Source organism: Henckelia pumila, chromosome 4 (genome assembly GCF_033568475.1).
Source record: "Henckelia pumila isolate YLH828 chromosome 4, ASM3356847v2, whole genome shotgun sequence".
In the NCBI taxonomy this organism is placed as follows: Eukaryota; Viridiplantae; Streptophyta; class Magnoliopsida; order Lamiales; family Gesneriaceae; genus Henckelia; species Henckelia pumila.
Genome location: NC_133123.1, coordinates 208,069,803 through 208,091,145, shown reverse-complemented (window position 1 = coordinate 208,091,145; position 21,343 = coordinate 208,069,803). Strand labels below are relative to the sequence as shown.

The following is a 21,343-nucleotide window of genomic DNA, read 5'->3' as shown; positions in this document are numbered from 1 at the left end:
ACGATGATCGACGAAAAAATTCTTTAATTTTTATAAAAGTTGCGTATAAAATTTAATATTTTTTGTATTTTTTCGAACATGGTAAAAAAAATTTATTATATATAACGCGGATGGTAGTCACCGAAATCATTAAACCCTAGAAACCACTTGCATTTTGCCTATGAATAGTGTGGGGCAAGTACCTTTGCTTTTCTTGTGTGTGAATTATTAACAAATCTTGCACTAGAATGATAAAAGGAAAAAAAATATCAACTCCAAATACTGCGCTCCACTCTCTATATATCCACTTCTTTATTTATATAGAACTATCCATATCACAAAGTAAACCATATGTTTATACACACACATAGATATATGTATATAAAATAAATGTATATATTAACCAAAAGTCAGCGCCCGGTGTAGGCCCTCCTTTCTGGCCAATAACAGGAAAATCCGAGCAATATTCGATCATGAAAACAAGAAACCCTTGATTTCTCTTTTTTGGTTAGCTAGCTTTGATTCCGATGGATGATGACTGGGATTTGCAGGCGGTGGTGAGAGGCTGCGCCACCACCGGAACCACCAACACCACCGCCGCTGACAGCCCTTTTCCTAGTTCTACTTCTTTGGCCTTACATAACGATGAAAACTCATATGCTTTTTCTGATGATCTAGTGGATGACAGAGATGACCCCTTTCAGGGTTTACATGAAATATACAGAAAATATTGCGTCGACCAACAGTTCTCCCCACCCGCCGCCGCCGCCTCCGCTTTAGTGCCAGCTCCGGCGGCTAACCACCCTCAAGAAATTATGCAGATGAATTCTGTCTGCGCTTCTTCTTCTTGTTCTTCTCATTCTCTCATAATTCCGGCGGCTGATTCCCCGACAATCCGAAACCACCGCAGAAGGTGTGATGTGATGTTTTTCTTGTGTTAAATGTTACAACAGAAGTACTAAAATGCAAAATGTGAATGGAACAGGAAAAATCAGCAGGCGAAAATGGTTCGTGAGATGACGCAGGAGGAGCTCTCGGCGGACTCGTGGGCATGGAGAAAGTACGGCCAAAAGCCAATAAAAGGTTCCCCATATCCAAGGTTTTCTTCTCTTGCCTTCTACATTTTTAGAAATCCAACAAAACTTTCATTTGACCGATATATTTAAAAGATTATATATATTTCTTTGAGCTTCCTTTGAACACATGACACGATGTATCTCAAACGTAAAATAAATTTGAATTCTTTGTATAAATATCTTCTTAAGATAGGTAGCTCATGTATACATGAGATTTATGAGTAAATGAGTCATTAGACACATAGATCTCTATATTTGTGAGATGAATAAGTTTGATTTATACTTATAATAAAAACTAATACTTTTCCACGGGTTGGAAATCATGTATTGATTGAATCTTCGTGGACATTTTTATATATAACTTATCACTTCATATCCTAATCATTATATATATAATCACTTTTTTCACGAAGTCTAAAGTTAATTAATAAACAAACATATTTCAGTTTACTGTTTTTATGAATTATTCTGTACTTTGAAAGTAACTAGAAATTATTTATGTAAACACTATATAATTGATTGAAAAACATTACAAATTGATTTCCAAATTATATTGCAGGAACTACTACAGGTGCAGCACATCAAAAGGTTGTGCAGCTAGAAAACAAGTGGAGCGAAGTCCAAATGATTCAAACATTTTCATTGTCTCTTACACCGGCGAACACACTCATCCCCGGCCAACTCACCGGAGCTCACTTGCAGGAAGTATTCGAAACAAAATCTCTCCGGCCGCCGCCTCTAACAAGAACACAACGTCTTTACTGCAACCAAATGCCTTGCTCTCTTCTTCTTCGCCAGTTGGCTCTGTTTCCCGCTTCTCTCCGAATACTCCATTGCCCGCAGGCGAAACCGTGGCTCAAAACGATGTTGCGGAGGTGACGAGGGGGGAGGAGGATGGCGGAGACTATGAGGATGAAGAAAACAATGCTGATATTCCTTCTGATTCGATGAACGACGAAGAAGATTTTTTCACATTAATGGTTCAAGATTCTGATGATCATGACTTTGGGGGCGGCGGCGACTTGATGTTGTCACCCCCATGGGCTCCCAACAACTCCGTCGCGAGCACCTCTATATTTCGCGGATGAGGAGGAGGAAGAAGTGCCTGAGTCGCCGGAAAATGGAGGATTAATTTTTATGTACTTCTACACCTTTATAGAAGCTAAGGCTGCATCTGAGGGTATCCCTCTCCATCACAAGGAATTTTTTTTTATAACATTATAGAACTATATAATATCATTAATTTTAATTTGGTTGTAGTTTTATGTTATTCGAAGTCCACAGTTTAATATTAATGTAAAGCTATGTTATTAAAAGTTATAGAACTCTTGTAATAATATTTGAAATGTAATGAAGATGTTACAAATTAACGTGTCTCTTCATTTGGGCTTCGTATATAAGAATTAGCAGCCATGTCCTTAAGTCTTGTGGGATATAAAGTTGGGTCAAGGACTCCAGATGTCAATAACGGTTGTAAAAGTTGTTTGTAAAAAAATAAAAGAAAAATGCTAACTAGAGGTACAAACAAATATCGTGTACAATGATATTTATAATAATAATATCATGATATTTTGCTATTTTATTGCGAGATTTTATATTTAATATATCGTGAGATTTTGATAAATTAAATTATTGTATTGAATATTTTGTGATGTAAAAATTTGGTGTACAAATTTCGTTGTACTTATAGCATCAGTAAAAAAAGCGGTGGAATAGTACCAGGTGATGATTGCCGCATATAACCCGTGCATGGTAAAGATATACATGTATTAATTGGCTACTAGTTTTAAAACAAAGAAGACACCGGGACTCAGAAAAAAACGACAAGATAACCAACTCGAAGAAAAAAAAGGAGAAAGACAGAAGAATAATACAAGAGGAAAGTTACAAAGAGGGTGAAATCAAGGGAATAAGCTTGATTGTAATCTTTTTTAAGAATACTCTTGTATATCACCTTGTTGATCAATAAAAGAAGGTATTGTTCTTCCCTCGTGAAGTAGGTGTGGATTAAAAGCTCAACCACGTAAATACTGGTGTTGTACTAATTGGTTTGATTATATTCTTGATTTGCATACTTTGTGAAGTGTTAATGCGGTTGGATTTTGAGTTGGTACTTATTGTGTTTCTTTATTCTTGATTGTATTTACTGGTTGGTCGAGTACTTTAATAGAATTGTGTAATCTTCAATATCATATCACCAGCAATTGGTGCCATCTGTGGTAAACACAAAGCAATATAGAGAAGTTCACCGGAATTAAAGAGCGACTTCTCACTTTGGAGAACCAAGATGCGCGCGCTAGCTATCTTGATTCAATAGGGGCTAGTAGAAGCTCTCAAGAAAAATTAAGAAATGTCTGTTGCGATCGAGGACAATGATGAAATGTTGAAGAAGGACACAACGCCATAATACTCTGGTTAGGTGATAGACCACTTCGAGAAGTACTTGCTCGGGAAAAGTCTGCGGCTACTGTGTGGAATAATCTTGAGAGCATTTATATGACAAAGTCATTAGCCAACAGATTATATATGAAACAGAGGTTGTATTCCTTTGTAATTCGAGATGATAAAAACCTTGAAGATCAAATAGAGAAATACACCAAGATAATGGATGATCTTGATAACATTGAAGTGAAACTCGAAGACGATAAGACAATAATCCTCTTAAATGCTCTCCCAAGAATATGTGAGAACTTCATAGATGCATTACTTTATGGGAGAGAACAAACAATGACTTTGGAAGAAGTTCTGTCTGCTATGCAATCAAAATAACTCCACAAAAAAACAAATGCAAGCTCAAAACCTCAAGGGGGAAGCCTTATGATTCGAGAGAGAAGTGAAAAGATGACCTCAATTAGAAACAAGTATAGATCTCGATCAAGAAGTCAAGGAAAATTTCAAAAAAAGGAATTTGGGAATTTAATGTGCTTTATCTTTCATATGGAGGGCCATTTCAAGAGAAATTTCTAGGAAAGAAAAAGGAAGATCACTAGCAAGCCCAAAGAATATGGCACGGTTGCCATGGCCTCAGATGTCTATGAATCACCCAAAGTTTTGGTGGTTACAAATCATGAAATAACTAGTGAGTGGATACTTGATTTAGGTTTCTCTTTCCACATGTGTCCTATAAAACCATGGTTTGATATATCATAATAATTTGATCAAGGACTGGTTCTCCTAGGAAACAATAGATAAAATCAAGGGGTATGGATCTACGAAAATTAGGATGGCTGAAGGTATGGATAAACTATTGAATAATGCCATATATGTCCCAAAGCTTAAAAGAAACCTAATATCATCAAGCACACTTGAACTGAATGGTATTCAATTAACGTGAAGCAGGAAAATCGATTAATGTGAAGCTGGACAATTGAAAATTTTCTAGGGATCACTGGTGGTTATGAGAGCAGTAAAAATAAATTTTCTGTATGTGTTGCAAGGATAAACAATTGTAGATGGATTAGCATGCATACAAGCACACCAGGACGAAGCAAAACTCTGACATCTATGGTTAGGGAATGTGAGTGACAAAGGATTGCAAGGGTAATCAAAACAAGGCATGTTATGTGTAGATAAGATAGAAGACATGTAATTATGTTATAGCTATGCTCTTGGAAAAGCTAAAAGCATATCCTTCAATCAAGGTAAACACACTACAAAGCATAATTTGACATATATTCACTCAGAACTGTGGGATCCATCTAAGACAGAAACTCATGGTGGTGGGAGGTATTTTATGATTGTAATAGATGACTACTCTAGAAGAGTATGGACTTTTATACTTAAAACTAAATATGAGGTATGTATTAAGTTTATAGACTGGTTTCAAGCCGTGGAATACAAAACTGATCAAAGGCTTAAACACCTGTGAACAAACAATGACTTCGAGTATCTATCAGAAAAATTCACCAATTGTGTAAGGATAAAGGCATCCCAAGGCACCGGACAATATTAGCTAGAACCCCACAACAAAATGGCCGATTAGAGATGATGAATCGAATTTTATTAGAGAGAGTCAGGTGTATTCTCATATATGCATCTCCGACTAAGCAATTTTCGGGAGAGGATCTCTCAATAAATTGTTACCTCGTGAATATATTTCCAACCAGTGCATTTGAATTTCAAAACACTAATGGAAAAATGGAGTGGATCATCTATTGATTACTCAAACTTGAGGGTATTCGATTGTCTTGCATGTATGCACACATAAAGTAGGACAAATAAATTGGACCCCATGGATGTGAGATGTATGTTTTTAGGCTATCAAGATTACATAAAAGGGTATAAGGTGTGGAATTAGGAAGCTAAAGGTCCTAAGTGCCTCAACTCAAGGAATATAACATTTGATGAGTCAAAAATAAGATACATGTAGTAGACCGTACCCAAACCTAAAATATGATTAAGAGATTCTCAAATGAGTTTAAGGAGTTGAAAAATGAATTCAGAACACTCGAAAATGGTCTGAAGGGTTCCAAGCTATCGGAAGGATCAGATGATCCAAACCCCAGTATCGGACCATCCGAAGTGCATGGAGTTCGGAAGCATGGTTTGAGTTCGGAGGCTCCGTAGAGATCGGATGATACAAAGAGGATCGGACGGTCCGATCGTGTTTGGATAAGTTGATATGGGTTTGATTTGACAACCCATGGAGATCGGACGATCAGAAGGTGGAGATCGGACGATCCAAACATATTACGTAAACAGTTACATCACAGCGAGGACACGTGTTCGGAGGAGGTTGAAGGGGAAGATCAGACGATCCGATCTCAGGGATCGGACCATCCGATCTATGCGTATAAATAGAGGTGCCGAGGCTCATTTTCATTTGCACCCTCCAAACTTCTCTCTCTCCCTTCTAGCTCGGTTTTAGGGCTTTCTAGGCGTCCTATTGGAATAACGGGAGTGGCGGAACGTTGTGGGGATAGTAGCGGAGAAATGCCTATGTTTTGAGGCAGTCACCATTAGCGGGCTGACGACGGACGCAAGTATATCATTGGATTCCTATAGAGATTAGGGAAGTATTATAAGTGATATGGTGATTATTACTTATAGGCTTGGATTTTGAGTACCTGTACTGCTAGGTTGCTAGGGTGCTTGAGTTGTCTGGATAGAGATACGGACGTATTATCTGAGATACCAGGTTGAATATACATGTATTATGTTTGCATGTTTTCTGTGGCATTTTTATATACGTTGATATTATGTTGTATGCATAAACATGTTGAGCTTTATGCTTTGATTTTCATAGCCATAGTTGGGGTCGCTCAGCCCCGTATTTTTAGTGGATGGATTCCATGGATTTGGGTCCAAATATTTTCACGATTTTATGGTATGGGAGTGATGTGGTGATATTTTCCTATATTTATTTGAGTTAATTGGAGTGATTAATAGAACTTGGAGAGATTAAATTGGTTTTATAGTTCCTAATGGTAGTTTGTAATTTGATATAGGAACAGAGGAGAAAAGTTGATAAAAAACATAAAAAGATGGAAGATAGCAGAAATTGAAGAAAATTGAATTAGCGCATCTACGCCTTGTTGTTGAAGTTTGAATGAAGCTGTAGTGACCCGCGCCGTGATCACCTATTAATCAGAACTTAAGCATGCAATTAGTCAATAAAATATTCTTAATCAGAGTAACTGCGGAATTAAAGTAAGTCAAATACCAGGTAAGCAAAACCTAGTGGTCAACCCTGCTATCCAACCTTGGTCACCACCTAACCTCCCTGTCTCCGGGAGAACTACCTGCAACTGCCCCATGGAATAGGACATCCAGCCAACAGAAAATAACCGGAAGTGAGCCTAACATGCTCAGTACGAGAGTATGAGTATACGGTGTTATGTGTGCATGTATGCAAGTGAACTGGATACCAAGACTCTCAGGTCAAGAAACATGCTCAAAGACCGGGCCCAGGGTATATAGCACGTTGTGCCGTCGCATCAAGAGGTGGCTCATATACCCAGTGGATAATGGTGACCTGATACTAGTACATGTGTCCAACCATCACGGTGACCTGACACAAGACTTACGTATCCAACCATCCACAAACTCATAGGGTGAGCGCCCTACTACAGGATACCTCTAAGGTAAAAGCTCAATATGCTTATGTATGCATCATACAGTCATGACATGCTGTATATAAAGGCATATAAAACATGCAATCACATAATCTATGCAAACACATAATACATACATACTCAATCTGGATATCTCGAATAATACTTCCGTACCTTTCTAAGGCAGATCCTAGAAGCTTCCATCTAGGTCCAAGCCTACCATGCAACACTACAACATAAATACCCATGCATTACCTAGCATGCCAAACATCACCTACTAGGCTCTAAAAGCCTTAATTAAACTATAGCCTACTCCCTATTTACTATAGGGAACCAAAGCCATACCTTCGTCCGTCGTCAACCCGCTGATATTGCATGCCCCAGAGCTTGGGCATAGCCTAGCTATGACCCCTGGATGCCTCGCCAGAGCTCCGCCGCCTGGCTGCTACTGCGGACACTGTTCGCTAAAAAATATACTATTTCCTACTCCAACTCTTAAAAAAAGAGTCCCGAAGCCCTTAAATAGAGCAATTACCGGGAGAGGAGAGGAAAATTGTGCCTTCAAAATGAGGATTTCGGACCCCTATTTATAGGCGAAGTTCGGACGGTCCGAACTGCCACTTGTCCGATCCTTTAAGACATCTATCTTTGCTGAGTTCGGACGGTCCGAACTCGTGTTCGGAGGGCTTGAAGTGGTCCGTGTGCTCCGAACTGTTTTGGTCCTTCCGAAGTCATTTTTGGACCCCCGGGACCTACCCCACCATTTTCGGACGTTTCGCATCTGATTTTCCACTTATTTTCACCAAATAAGGACTCCTTAAACATGTTTTGACACTTTTAAAATTATATGTCATTTTCTAACATGTTTAAAATCACTTAATCTTGTAAAATGGAACCGGGCTACTACATTCTCCCCCTACTTAAGATATTTCGTCCTCGAACAATCTTAAGTAATGAATGTAGTAAAATAGTGAATAAACATCTTTTATTCAAACTGATTCATTTTACAAGTTACAATCTGAAAAATACCCCAATTCAAAATAGCTCTGGATAATTTGTACGCATACGACTCTCAAGTTCCCAAGTGGCCTTCTTAGTGCCTCAGCGCTGCCACTAAACTTAGAACAAGAGGAATGGTTCTGTTGCGTAACATCTTATCCTTATGACCTATGACACGCAAAGGTCTCTCTACATATGTAAAATCCGTATCCAACTGTATCTCAGGAAGCTGTAAGATATAAGAATCATCTACCACATACCGTCGCAACAGTGAAACATGAAACACGTCGTGGATACTTGACAAATATGGCGGTAACGCCAACCTGTAACTAAGATCTTCAACACTCTCCAAAATCTCGAATGGGCCAATGTACCTAGGAGATAGCTTACCCTTGAAACCGAATCTCAAAATCATTCGAAATGGCGAGACATTTAAGAATACTTTCTCACCCACCTCAAACTGCAAAGGTCTACGCTTAGCATTTGCATAGCTAGCCTGACGATCCTGCACAACCTTAATTCTCTTCTTGATCTGTCCAACAATATCAATAGCCTGCTGGACTAACTCTGGTCCCTCAACCTATCACTCCCCCACTTCTTCCCAGAATAGTGGAGTATGACATCATCGCCCGTACAACGCCTCAAACGGAACCATCCCAATACTGCGATGGTAACTGTTTTTGTACGCGAACTCAATCAATGGCAACTGATCTTGCCATGCTGGACCAAAATCCATAGAACATGCTCGTAACATGTCTTCAAAAGTACGGATCGTGCGCTCTGACTGCCCGTTAGCCTCTGGGTGATATGATGTACTCAAGCTAAGAGTAGTACCCATAGCGCGCTGAAGACTCCCCCAAAACCTTGAAGTAAACCTTGGATCTCGATCGCTGACTATGCTCACAGGCACTCCGTGCAATCGAACAATTTCCTGGATGTACAACCGTGCCATCCTATCAAAACTGTAGTCCCGATTATAAGGAATGCAATGTGCTGACTTGGTGAGTCGGTCCACCACAACCCAGATAGCATCAAAATTCCTCGAGCTCATCGGTAAATGGGTCACAAAGTTCATCATGATCAACTCCCATTTCCACTCGGTAATGGATAAACTGTAAAGCAATCCTCTAGGTCGTCGGTGTTCTGAATTGACCTACTGATACACCAAACATCTAAAAACATACTGATATACATTTTTCTTCATTCCTTTCCACTGGAAAGAACCTCGGACGCAAATCTTTGTATACCAAAAAGATTCTCATACTTTATGACTAACACTTGTCATAACACCTGTGACAACGTCGTTGTTCACAATTCTTAATTTCCTGAACCTCTCGGGTTCTCTTCTTGGAAATATCAATACAAATATTCTTATTGACTCAAAATTCGATCAGTACAATATCTAGTACTAATATAATGACATCTATCTCATAACTTGAGATACCATCTGAAAATGAGAATACTGACTATCCTGCCACGGATAACAATTCCTTGCTGAATTCAGACTTACGTTATTATATGAACAAAAATGTTTCATCATTATTTGGCAAAGTCCTTAAACCAAAACAATCTAGCTAACCTCTGATTCAATCTCATTGAATCCGACTTATAAATGACCTAACGCATCCAATAGACATCCCGTAAAATTAGTGATAACAATCCCGCTGGATCTGATAACCTTAGATCTCAGCTACTATCATTTTTCCATGTCTAAATACTTGATGCTATCATGTTAGTATTCATTAAAATTCAAACTCTTGCTAGATCAATTTCTGACACTGAAGTCCGAGAATTACTGCAAATCATTCCTAAGAACGGAATATCTGAGTACTATACTCATCTTATCAGTCTACCAAAAAGTGAACAATTTCAATCGTTCTTTATGCAAAAGCATATTTAGCTCCCCCGTCACGGGGTTATAACATCTTTATCTACCTCAGACAAATAGTTGCAATTAGTCATTGGGCACCAAACTTGCACCAATTTAACTAACCATTTCAAAACATACATGAACACCTAAGTGCTCAACTTTCACTATCCAAGTGAATTCTCATACTGACGAATCCATGCTGTAACTTAGCAGGCTCATGACATCTGTCAATAGAATCGAGTATCTTTTCAATCTTATCAAACTGACACCAAATTATATTTTTAACGTAACTGTTGCAATGATCTCTAGAATGAGTAAATTTTCCATCCCCTTCTGAAATACAAAAGACTTCCAGAATATTAATGGAAATATACTCTCCCATGTCTATCGTTGATCACAGTTCATGTCTCCCAATATAAGTCATCACAGTGCCCTGATAAAATTCTTCTTTGCTTTATAATCCATCAATAAAATTCCAATTCTTACAGGAAAACTTACCTAAGTAAACTCATCACTTTGAATTTCCTATTCATCTTGTAATCAAGATCCTAATCACTAATTATACCTATGATAGAATCAGACAATACTCGTAAAACCTCCTGGTTCTCCCCCAGTATCACGTGCGAGAACTACCCGTCCAGAATATTTACTTGTCAAGGAATCCTTTCCAAGACTATTCTGTCTACGGAAACCAAAGTTTGTATCTCTGATGAAGTCAGACGATAACTCAAATCCCTTGGAACTAATCCAGTGCCAAGTATAATTCCAGAAGACTCAAATAAATTCTGAATATTCTCGTGATAGTTATACCCATTGCTATGACTGTACATACAACGAGACTGAGGTAAGTCTTCCTATAATTCCAAACTGGAACAAAAGAATCCTTCCAGAGTACACCGGCATAAGGTCGCACTTACTATACCATCTCGGAACCTGACAGTCAAGAGCACCCTGGCATAACTCAACCTTGAGTCTCTGATATTATGAAATTTTCCTATCTGGACCAAAATCATTGGTCAAGGAAAATTCTCTGTAGAGGCACAACTCAAATCCCGAGTCTGCAAGCATCTGATAATTAAATCCTGTTGAATATCAATTCAACTAATCTCCTGGATTAAATCCCAAAATCACAAATCAAGATTAAAACTTTTCTACTCAGAACAATTGCTTGTCAAGGAAAAATCCATTCCAAGACTGTTCTGTCAACGGAACATCTTTATCTCAAACAGACGTTAACTAAACCTTGATACCATACCTGGTATCTGTCCTATCCAAAGTCATACCCTGTTGTGATTGTTGCCAAATTTCCAGACTGAGTAGCCTTCCCTATATTGTCCCTGGAGCACCAAGGCCTCCAAACAATCTCTGAAGTATGGAAACTTCCAGAGGAATACCGACTAAGGGTGGCGCCTCCTCACGTCTAGTACTGGTCACAATCCACAACTCTTGGTATTACTTAGTCTGTCATCCTGATGAAAATCCATCACCACTAGGTAACAACCTAAAAAGATCAAAACAGCCAATTGTTCTAAAGAAATCCGTCTAGAACAAACATTCATGCATCCTGATGAATCACATCATCTCTGAAAAACACTTGATTTACTAGAATATTCTAGGTAAAATATTTAGAACTATTCATTGAAAACATGAAAAATCCCAAGTACTCATTTAAACAATGATCAATCTTTTATTCAATATAACCAAGTTAATCTTCAATGATTGCAATACTTGAACCACAAATCCAGGTTCTAATACAATCTTTATTACAATCTCATGTAATACATAACTTAATCAAAAGATTACACTGAAAGATATACATTACAACAATAACTGAGTACATCAAATACTGAAATCTTTAATACTTCTGATTACAACTGAAATTCAGTATTTAAATTCCTGCGAAAGTCTTTCATTCCGTCTACTGATCTTGAACATGAAGTTTTCCACAGGTCAGCAGACCTTCTTCATCGCAAGATCTCAAAAATAAATAAAAATACATCCTACTAGAGATGTCCAAAGCTTCTTGAGACATCCTCTTGGTAGGATCTATTGGGGTGGCTTCCTTGGTCGATGCAGAATGGATGACTACATGTCACACATTCCGTTCAACCCTACAAAGCTCCTGACGATGAAAATTGGATCTTCCCTTCCAGCTCCATCCTGCTGGGATCCACATAATACGATCCTCTGCTGTCAACCTTGGCAATGACGATCTTGGAAAAGCCTAGACATCCTGCTATTCCAATTCCTGATACTGCTATCGATATTGAATCCAACTTTCAATCCTACAAAGGATAACCCAAAATCAATACTATGTCCCAAAGAATCTTATTGCACTCTGATACCATAAATGTAGTGACCCGCCCCGTGATCACCTACTAATCATCACCTACTAATCAGAACTTAAGCATGCAATTAGTCAATAAAATAATCTTAATCAGAGTAACTGCGGAATTAAAGTAAGTCAAATATCAGGTAAGCAAAACCTAATGGTCAACTCTGCTATCCAGCCTTGGTCACCACCTTACCTCCCTGTCTCCGAGAGAACTACCTGCAACTGCCCCATGGAATAGGACATCCAGCCAACAGAAAATAACCTGAAGTGAGGCTAACATGCTCAGTACGAGAGTATGAGTATACGGTGTTATGTGTGCATGTATGCAAGTGAACTGGATACCAAGACTCTCAGGTCCAGAAACATGCTCAAAGACCGGGCCCAGGGTATATAGCACGCTGCGCCGTCGCATCAAGAGGTGGCTCATATACCCAGTGGATAATGGTGACCTGATACTAGTACATGTGTCCAACCATCACGGTGACCTGACACAAGACTTACGTATCCAACCATCCACAAACTCGTAGGGTGAGCGCCCTAATACAGGATACCTCTAAGGTAAAAGCTCAATATGCTCATGTATGCATCATACAGTCATGACATGCTGTATATAAAGGCATATAAAACATGCAATCACATAATCCATGCAAACACATAATACATGCATACTCAATCTGGATATCTCGAATAATACTTCCGTACCTTTCTAAGGCAGATCCTAGATGCTTCCATCTAGGTCCAAGCCTACCATGCAACATTACAACATAAATACCCATGCATTACCTAGCATGCCAAACATCACCTACTAGGCTCTAAAAGCCTTAATTAAACTATAGCCTACTCCCTATTTACTATAGGAAACCAAAGCCATACCTTCGTCCGTCGTCAGCCCGCTGATGTTGCATGCCCCAGAGCCTGGGCATAGCCTAGCTACGACCCCTAGACGCCTCGCCAGAGCTCCGCCGCCTGGCTGCTACTGCGGACACTGTTCGCTAAAAAATATACTATTTCCTACTCCAACTCTTAAAAAAAGAGTCCCGAAGCCCTTAAATAGAGCAATTACCGGGAGAGGAGAGGAAAATTGTGCCTTCAAAATGAGGATTTCGGACCCCTATTTATAGGCGAAGTTCGGACGGTCCGAACTGGGTTCAGACGGTCCGAACTTCCACTTGTCCGAGCCTTTAAGACATCTGTCTCTGCTGAGTTCGGACGGTCCGAACTCGGGTTCGGAGGGCCCGAACTGTTCGGAGGACCCGAAGTGGTCAGTGTGCTCCGAACTGTTTTGGTCCTTCCGAAGTCATTTTTGGACCCCGGGACCTACTCCACCATTTTCGGACGTTTCGGATCTGATTTTTCACTTATTTTCACCAAATAAGGACTCCTTAAACATGTTTTTTAACTTTTAAAATTATATGTCATTTTCTAACATGTTTAAAATCACTTAATTTTGTTAAATGGAACCGGGCTACTACAGAAGCGCTGTTAATTAAATAAACTCACGACTGAGCTAGTGAAGAGCACAAGAAAGGAAACGAGTTGGATGCGCGTTTGCGTTTGGAAGCCGAACATGATGCGCCATTATTTAGCGCTATCGCACAGGATGTTGATGAGGGCGCTGCTGTGATGCGCAAAGGAATTTGAGGCAGAAAAATTATCGCTCGATCCGTGGCTTTCTACCGATCGAGCGGGACAATTGAAGATTTCGAGACAGAGAATTTCTCGCTCGATCTGCATACTTCAACCGATCGAGCGAGAGAGACGTGATTTTCGGGAATTTTATTTTAATTAGGAAACTTTTTTTGGAAGGACTCTACAATTTAAATAACTCTTGGAACCCGTTTATTAATAACTTTTGGACGGCTGGAACGGAGGAGAACATCTTTGGCGGCTAGGTTTCTTCTCAGTTTTCCTGATTTTCTTAGATTTAATTTTTCTTTCATGAATTTTTCTATAGAATTCATGAATATTGTTGGCTAAGTTTTAGTACTTGATTGAGGAAAACGAACCCTTGAATTATTTATTTGTGATATTTTGATTTTCATTGTTTGATTTTTATTTGAGCATCAAGAGTTGTTGGAATTGATTGCCATGCTTGTATGTTTGATTGTTGGCTTGATCACCTGACAATTTTCTCATACAATCTACAGCTAAATTAGATATTAAATCCGTAATTGTTTGATCCCTCTAATTTGTGAAGCAACTATGATTAATATTTTCCGCTTTTGAATTTGTTAATTCGTAGGAACAACAATTGACTAGATTAAATACAACCACTTGTGCTTGTGTTGTCTAGATTCATCAGTCTCACTAGTTTGAATGCTACCATAGGTTTAAATCTTGATCGCTTGTATCTTGGTTAATTTATTGGTAAGGGTTAATTTAGAACGCTTGTGTCTAATGAACTAAAATTAAGGTGATATTGGAATTAAATTTTCAATGCTGAATATTCAATGAGAATTAATTATTTTTAGAGAATCGATGATCGATGGAATAACTTCAAGGGTGTAGTCGACCGATACCAAGACTTGTTTTAATTGATTAATTCGTTATAATTTTAATTCTTGCATTCTAGTTGGTAAAATTTATTTAATTTGCTTTTAATTATTAGTAGTTAATTTTAAAATCCAAAACCCCTTTTTAATTATTTTCAGTATTTTTAAGAACACAATAAATTTCACCTTCCTCGTGTCGCGCCAAAATTACCCGACTCAACTCAGATAAATAAAATATATAGTAGTTAGAGTAGGGATCATTCCCACGAGTAATTTGGGCACGCACGAGGAAGGTTCAATTTATTGTGTTCTTAAAAATACTGAAAATAATTAAAAAAGGGTTTTGGATTTTAAAATTAACTACTAAAAACTAAAATCAAATTAAATAAAAATTTTACCAACTAGCATGAAAAAATTAAAATTATAACGAATTAATCAATTAAAACAAGTCTTGGTATCGGTCGACTACACCCTTGAAGTTATTCACTCGATCATCGATTCCCTAAAAATAATTAATTCTCTTTGAATATTCACCATTGGAAATTTAATTTATATCTCACCTTAATTTTAGTTAATTAGACACAAGCGTTCTATATTAACCCTTACCAATAAATCAACCAAGATACAAGCGATCAAGATTTAAACCTATGGTAGCATTCAAACCAGTGAGACTGATGAATCTAGACAACACAAGCACAAGCGGTTGTATTTAATCTATTCAATTGTTGTTCCTACGAATTAACAAATTCACAAGCGGAAAATATTAATCATATTTGCTTCTAAAATTAGAGGGATCAAACAATTACGGATTTAATATCTAATTTAGATGTAGATTGTATGAGAAAATTATCAGGTGATCAAGACAACAATCAAACATACAAGTATGACAATCAATTCCAACAACTCTTGATACTCAAATAAAAATCAAACAATGAAAATCAAAATTTCACAAATAAATAAATTCAAGGATTCGTCTTCCTCAACCAAGTACTAAAACTTAGCCAACAATATTCATGAATTCTATAGAAAAATACATGAAAGAAAAATTAAATCTAAGAAAATTAGGAAAACTGAGAAGAAACCTAGCCGCCAAAGATGTTCTCCTCCGTTCCATCCGTCCAAAAGTTATTAATAATCGGGTTCCAAGAGTTATTTAAAGTGTAGAGTCCTTCCCAAGAAAGTTTCCTAATTAAAATAAAATTCCCAAAAATCACGTCTCGCTCGCTCGATCGGTTGAAGTATGCAGATCGAGCGAGAAATTCTCTGTCTCGAAATCTTCAATTGTCACGCTCGATCGGTAGAAAGCCACGGATCGAGCGATAATTTTTCTGCCTCAAATTCCTTTGCGCATCACAGCAGCACCCTTCATCAACATCCTGCGCGATAGCGCTAAACAATGGCGCATCATGTGCGGATCCCAAGCGCAAACACGCATCCAACTCGTTTCCTTTATTGCGCTCTTCAATAGCGCATTCGCACATTTTTTTAATTAACAGCTCTTAATTCAAACTTCAACAACAAGGCGCAGATGTGCTCATTTTCACGCAGATGCGCTAATTCGATTTTCTTCAATTTCTGCTCTCTTCCATCTTTTTATCTTTTTATCAACTTTTCTCCTCTGTTCCTATATCAAATCACAAACTACCATTAGGAACTATAAAACCAATTTAATCTCTCCAAATTCTATTAATCACTACAATTAACTCAAATAAATATGGGAAAATATCACCACATCAGGGAGCCACCTCCTGATGCGATGGCCCAGCGTGCTACATACCATGACGCCTTAACTGAGCAGTCTTCTGTATAGGTTTTTAGTACTTGTAATATTGCATGTGCATGCATGGTATATGTATATTTGTACTTCTGTACTGAGCGTTTTATTCTCACGTCCGTAGTATTTTGTGTTGGACACCCTATTCTATGGGGCATGCCTTAGGTTGGAAGGACCCGGAGGTAGCGGTCGTTGAGCTAAAGTGGTTCCGTGGTTTTTCCTGCTTCCGTATCAGGTTGTTAGTTATGGATTTTAGTGCTTTTCATTCGATGGGGTTGTATAACATTATTTGATTTTAGCCCGGGTTCTGTCGGTGTTTTTGTATTTCTGGTTTAAGTTTCCGCTGAAATTAATTTTTGCGTTTTAAGATTTAATTGCATGCTTAAGACTCTGTTAGTAGTTGATTCCGATTTGAGTCACTACATTTATTGGTATCAGAGCATGCATTGAATTTGAGATCTAGAAATAAAGTTTTGGGGGATAATCATTGTTACCTTTTATCAGATGGCGGACTATGATGAGAGTCATGGTAGCGGGGGTGGACGATGGGGTGACGAGGACAATCGTGAGCATCGTCGAGGCCATCGTCATCATCGTGATGATTGTTGCCATTTTAGTACGCAGAGGTTCATACAGATGAGTCCAAAACTTTTGCTTGGAGGAGAGTCTCCGGAGGATGTGGAGAATTGGTTAGAGCGCATGGAGAACTGCTTCAGGGAGTTTCAGTTCACATAGGAGCAGAAGATAGAGACTGTTAAATTTCTATTGGAGGGGCGTGCTCGGAAGTGGTGGAAGTCCATGTCTACACCATTCGTGGCCGAGCGAGGCGTAGTGTAGTAGCCCGGATCCATTTTACTAAATTAATTAAGTAAAAATGATTAAGCAATGGATTAGGGGCTTAATTTGGAATTAATCAGACAAAATATGAAGTTTTGGACTAAGGACAGTTCGGAGCTTCCGAACTCAGGATCAGATGCCTCCGATCAGTTCGGAAGCAGTGTTGGTAGTTCGGAAGCTACGTCTGGATCGGAGCATCCAAAGTGAGATCGGAGCTTTCGATCTTCTCTCAGCCATGCATGCAATGAGGTGTCAAGGTTGATGGGACACGTACGAGATTGGAGCTTCTGATGGCAGGATCGGAGATTCCGATCGTATCCAATCCACACGTGTCCTGCATGCGAGATCGAAGCTTCCGATCAGGAAATCGGAGCTTCCGATCGTTGCCTATAAATAGGCCATCCGAGGCTCACATTTTGGCACACCATTCACAACTTCTATCTCGGTCTTTAGTGTATTCTAGGGGTTTTGGGATGTTTCCAACCTTCCTAGGCTTGGTATGGGAGTTAGCGAGGTGCTCTGGGGTTGCTGCGGAGAGGTGCCCAAGTTCTGGGACAGTCGTCATCAGCGGGCTGACGATGGACGCAGGTATAGCTCTGGTTCCTTATAGTAAATAGGGAGTATGATATAGCGTAGTTAAGGCTTTTAGAATAAGATTATAATGCATGAGTACTTTGCATTGTAGTACGGACGATAGGCTTGGACTTAGAGCTGGTCTAGATTTTCCTAGTATATGAGGTATGAAAGTATTATTCGAGATATCCAGATTGAGTATGTATGTATTATCTATTTTCATGGATAATGTGATTGCATGTTTTATATGCCTTTATATACAGCATGTCACGATTGTATGTTGCATACATGAGCATATTGATTTCCATATCATTGAGATATCATGTAGTAGGGCGCTCACCCTACGAGTTTGTGGATGGTTGGATACGTAAGTCTTGTGTCAAGTCACCATGATGGTTGGACACTTGTACTAGTATCAGGTCACCATTATCCACTGGGTATATGAGCCATCTCCTGAGACGATGGCGCAGCGTGCTATATACCCTGGGCCCGATCTATGAGCTTGTTTCTTGACCTGAGTGTCTTGGTACCTAGTTCACTTGCATACATGCACATATAATATCGTATACTCATACTCTCATACTGAGCTTTTTATGCTTACGTCCTGTACTTTGTTGTATCTGGACACCCTATTCCATGGGGCAGGTCTGCGGTTGGATAAGGCGGGTGGTTCCAGGAGAGCTTAGGCGATGGATGACCAGCAGGGTTTTGTCTAGGCTTTTGTTTCTGTTGTAATTGGGTTAATACACTGGATTATTTGTTATGGTTGTATATAAATACTTTAATTGTTCTTTAAGATTTTCGTTGTTATTTCTCTGTCTTATTTGATTAATTTAAATGCATGCTTAAGCTTTTGATTAGTAGGTAATCATGGAGCGTGTCACTACACGCAGCTACTTGGGAAGATTTTTTCGCAGCCTTCCAGAAGCTGTATTTTCCTCCCGCACTTCGACAGTCAAAAGATAGTGAGCTGCTGAGTCTGAAGCAGGGCACGATGTCTATTGACGAGTATCAGCAGCATTTCTTTGAGCTATTGTCGTATTGTCCGCATATTGCTGCCAGCTCCATGACGAAGTATGATATTTTCCTTCAGGGTCTTAGTCTAGGGATCCATGAGCGTGTTGTTGTTGGTGATGACATGGCTTACAAGGGTTTTGTTAGTTGAAGTCGTCAGGCGGAGGACATTATTCGACGTAACAGGTCTTTTTTCTCATCTATACCAGCTAATTCTTTGGATTCGAGGACTCAATCTTTCAAGAAGTAGGGTGTTTCTTCTTCTTCTTATGGTTCCGGTTCAGGTGGTGCTCACCATTTTGGGAAAAAGAAAAACCAGGGTCTGTGTGCGACTTGTGGAGGCCGTCATGCGACTTAGAAGTGTCGTAGGATAGGAGCTTGTTTCCGTTGTGGCGAGGTTGGTCACATGAAGAGAGATTGCCCGCAGGCTGCTGGAGGATCCTCGTCTGGTTATGGTTATCAGCCTTCCGTTACGCAAAAGTCTCAAGGACAGTATATAGGGAGAACCAATCAGAGGCCTCGTGTTTTTGGATAGGTGTTTGCGCTGAGTCAGGATCAGATTCAACAGGAGAACGAGAATGTTATTGCAGGTACACTTCTTCTATGAGGTATTACTGCATTCGTTTTCATTGCAGGTACACTTCTTCTATGAGGTTATTGTCTCTAGACGTAGTGGTTTCTGTTTCTACCCCGATTGGTCATTCTAATTTTGCTAAGAGATTAGTCTTGAGTTGCTCTTTAGTATTCGAGGGTTCTGAGATAGCGGCGAATCTTATGATTCTAGCGATGGAGGATTTTGATTGTATCTTGGGTATAGATCTTTTGACTGCGTATAGAGCTATTGTGGACTGCTATCAGAATATAGTGCAGTTTCATCCGATTGAGGGCGATAGATAATTTTTTTATGGTGAGGGAGCGCGACCCCCTATGCCTTTGGTATCATCTTTGAGAGCTTGCTGATCTTTGGAGGCTGGTGGAGAAGGTTACCTTATCTATAATATTGATTCGTCCACGGGGATTAGGGCCCTTGAGGATTTTCTAGTTGTCTAGAGTACCCAGATGTTTTTCCTGATGAGATTCCAGGGTCTTTCCCCCCAGTCTGCGAGGTTGAGTTCGGGATTGAGCTTGTACCAGGGACGACATCGATTTATCATGCACCTTATCATTTGGCTCCATCAAAGATGAGGGAGTTGCAGCAGCTGCTATAGGATTTTTTGGACAAAGGATATATTCGTCTGAGCGTTTCTCCTTGGGGAGCGCCAGTGTTATTCGTCAAAGAGAAAGATGGTTCTATGCGTCTCTGTATCGATTATAGACAGTTGAACCAAGTGACGATCAAGAACAAGTATCCTTTACCGCGCATTGATGATTTGTTCGATCTGCTTCAGGGTACTTCAGTGTATTCAAAGATTGAATTGAGATCAAGATATCATCAGTTGCTAGTTCGAGATGAGGATTTTTCGAAGACTGCGTTTCGTACAAGGTATGGTCACTATGAATTTTCAGTGAGGCCTTTTGGTTTGACGAATGCATCAGCAGTGTTCATGGATTTAATGAACAGGGTCTTCTGAGATTTCTTGGATAGGTTCGTCGTGGTGTTTATCGATGACATTTTGATTTATTCCCACAGCATCGAGGAGCATGCTCAACACTTGAGAGTTGTACTTCAGATCTTCGAGAGAGGAAAATGTATGCCAAGTTCAGCAAGTGCGAGTTCTGGATTGATTGAGTAGTGTTTCTCGGTCATGTCATTTCTCGGGATGGTGTTTCAGTGGATCTGAGCAAGACGGAAGCTATTATGAATTGGTCGTGTAGTTTATTGGGCTTGGCAGGATACTACCAACGATTCATCGAGAATTTCTCACGGATTGCTAGACCATTGACGCAATTGACAAGGAAGGATGTTCCTTTTGTCTGTTCCGCGGAATGTGAGCAGAGCTTCAATGAGTTGAGGGGACGTCTGACTAGCGCGCCTGTACTTGCCTTGCCATCGGGTTTGGGTGGTTATGTGGTTTATACAGATGCATCTCTCCAGGTGTTAGGATGTGTGTTGACACGGAATGGGCATGTGATTGCCTATGCTTTTAGGCAGTTGAAGGCTCACGAAGAAAATTATCCTGTGCATGACTAAGAGCTTGTTGTGATAGTGTTTGCACTCATGATTTGGTGACATTACCTGTACAGTGAATGTTTTGAGATTTATTCTGATCATAAGAGTTTCAAGTATTTATTCACTTAGGCTGAGTTCAACATGAGGCAGCTTCATTGTATGGATCTTCACAAGGATTATGATTGTGAGATCAAATATCATCTGGGTTCTGCGAATCCAGCTGCAGATGCA

The 21,343-nt window shown here is 39.4% G+C and overlaps 1 protein-coding gene across 1 annotated transcript; it reads left to right on the top strand.

Moving 5' to 3' along the window:
• Positions 1 to 506: 506 nt before the first annotated feature.
• LOC140862683 (WRKY transcription factor 22-like) lies at positions 507 to 2,143 on the top strand. The gene is made up of 3 exons (XM_073265716.1): positions 507 to 892; positions 965 to 1,078; positions 1,615 to 2,143. Exons 1-3 carry the CDS (start codon positions 507 to 509, stop codon positions 2,141 to 2,143), a joined length of 1,029 nt encoding a protein of 342 aa, XP_073121817.1.
• Positions 2,144 to 21,343: the final 19,200 nt, after the last annotated feature.

Coding starts and splice junctions, on each gene's coding strand:
- LOC140862683 (XM_073265716.1), top strand. CDS start 507: ATGGATGATGACTGGGATTTGCAGGCGGTGGTGAGAGGCTGCGCCACC. Junction 893..964: donor ATCCGAAACCACCGCAGAAG/GTGTGATGTGAT, acceptor TGAATGGAACAG/GAAAAATCAGCAGGCGAAAA. Junction 1,079..1,614: donor AAAGGTTCCCCATATCCAAG/GTTTTCTTCTCT, acceptor ATTATATTGCAG/GAACTACTACAGGTGCAGCA.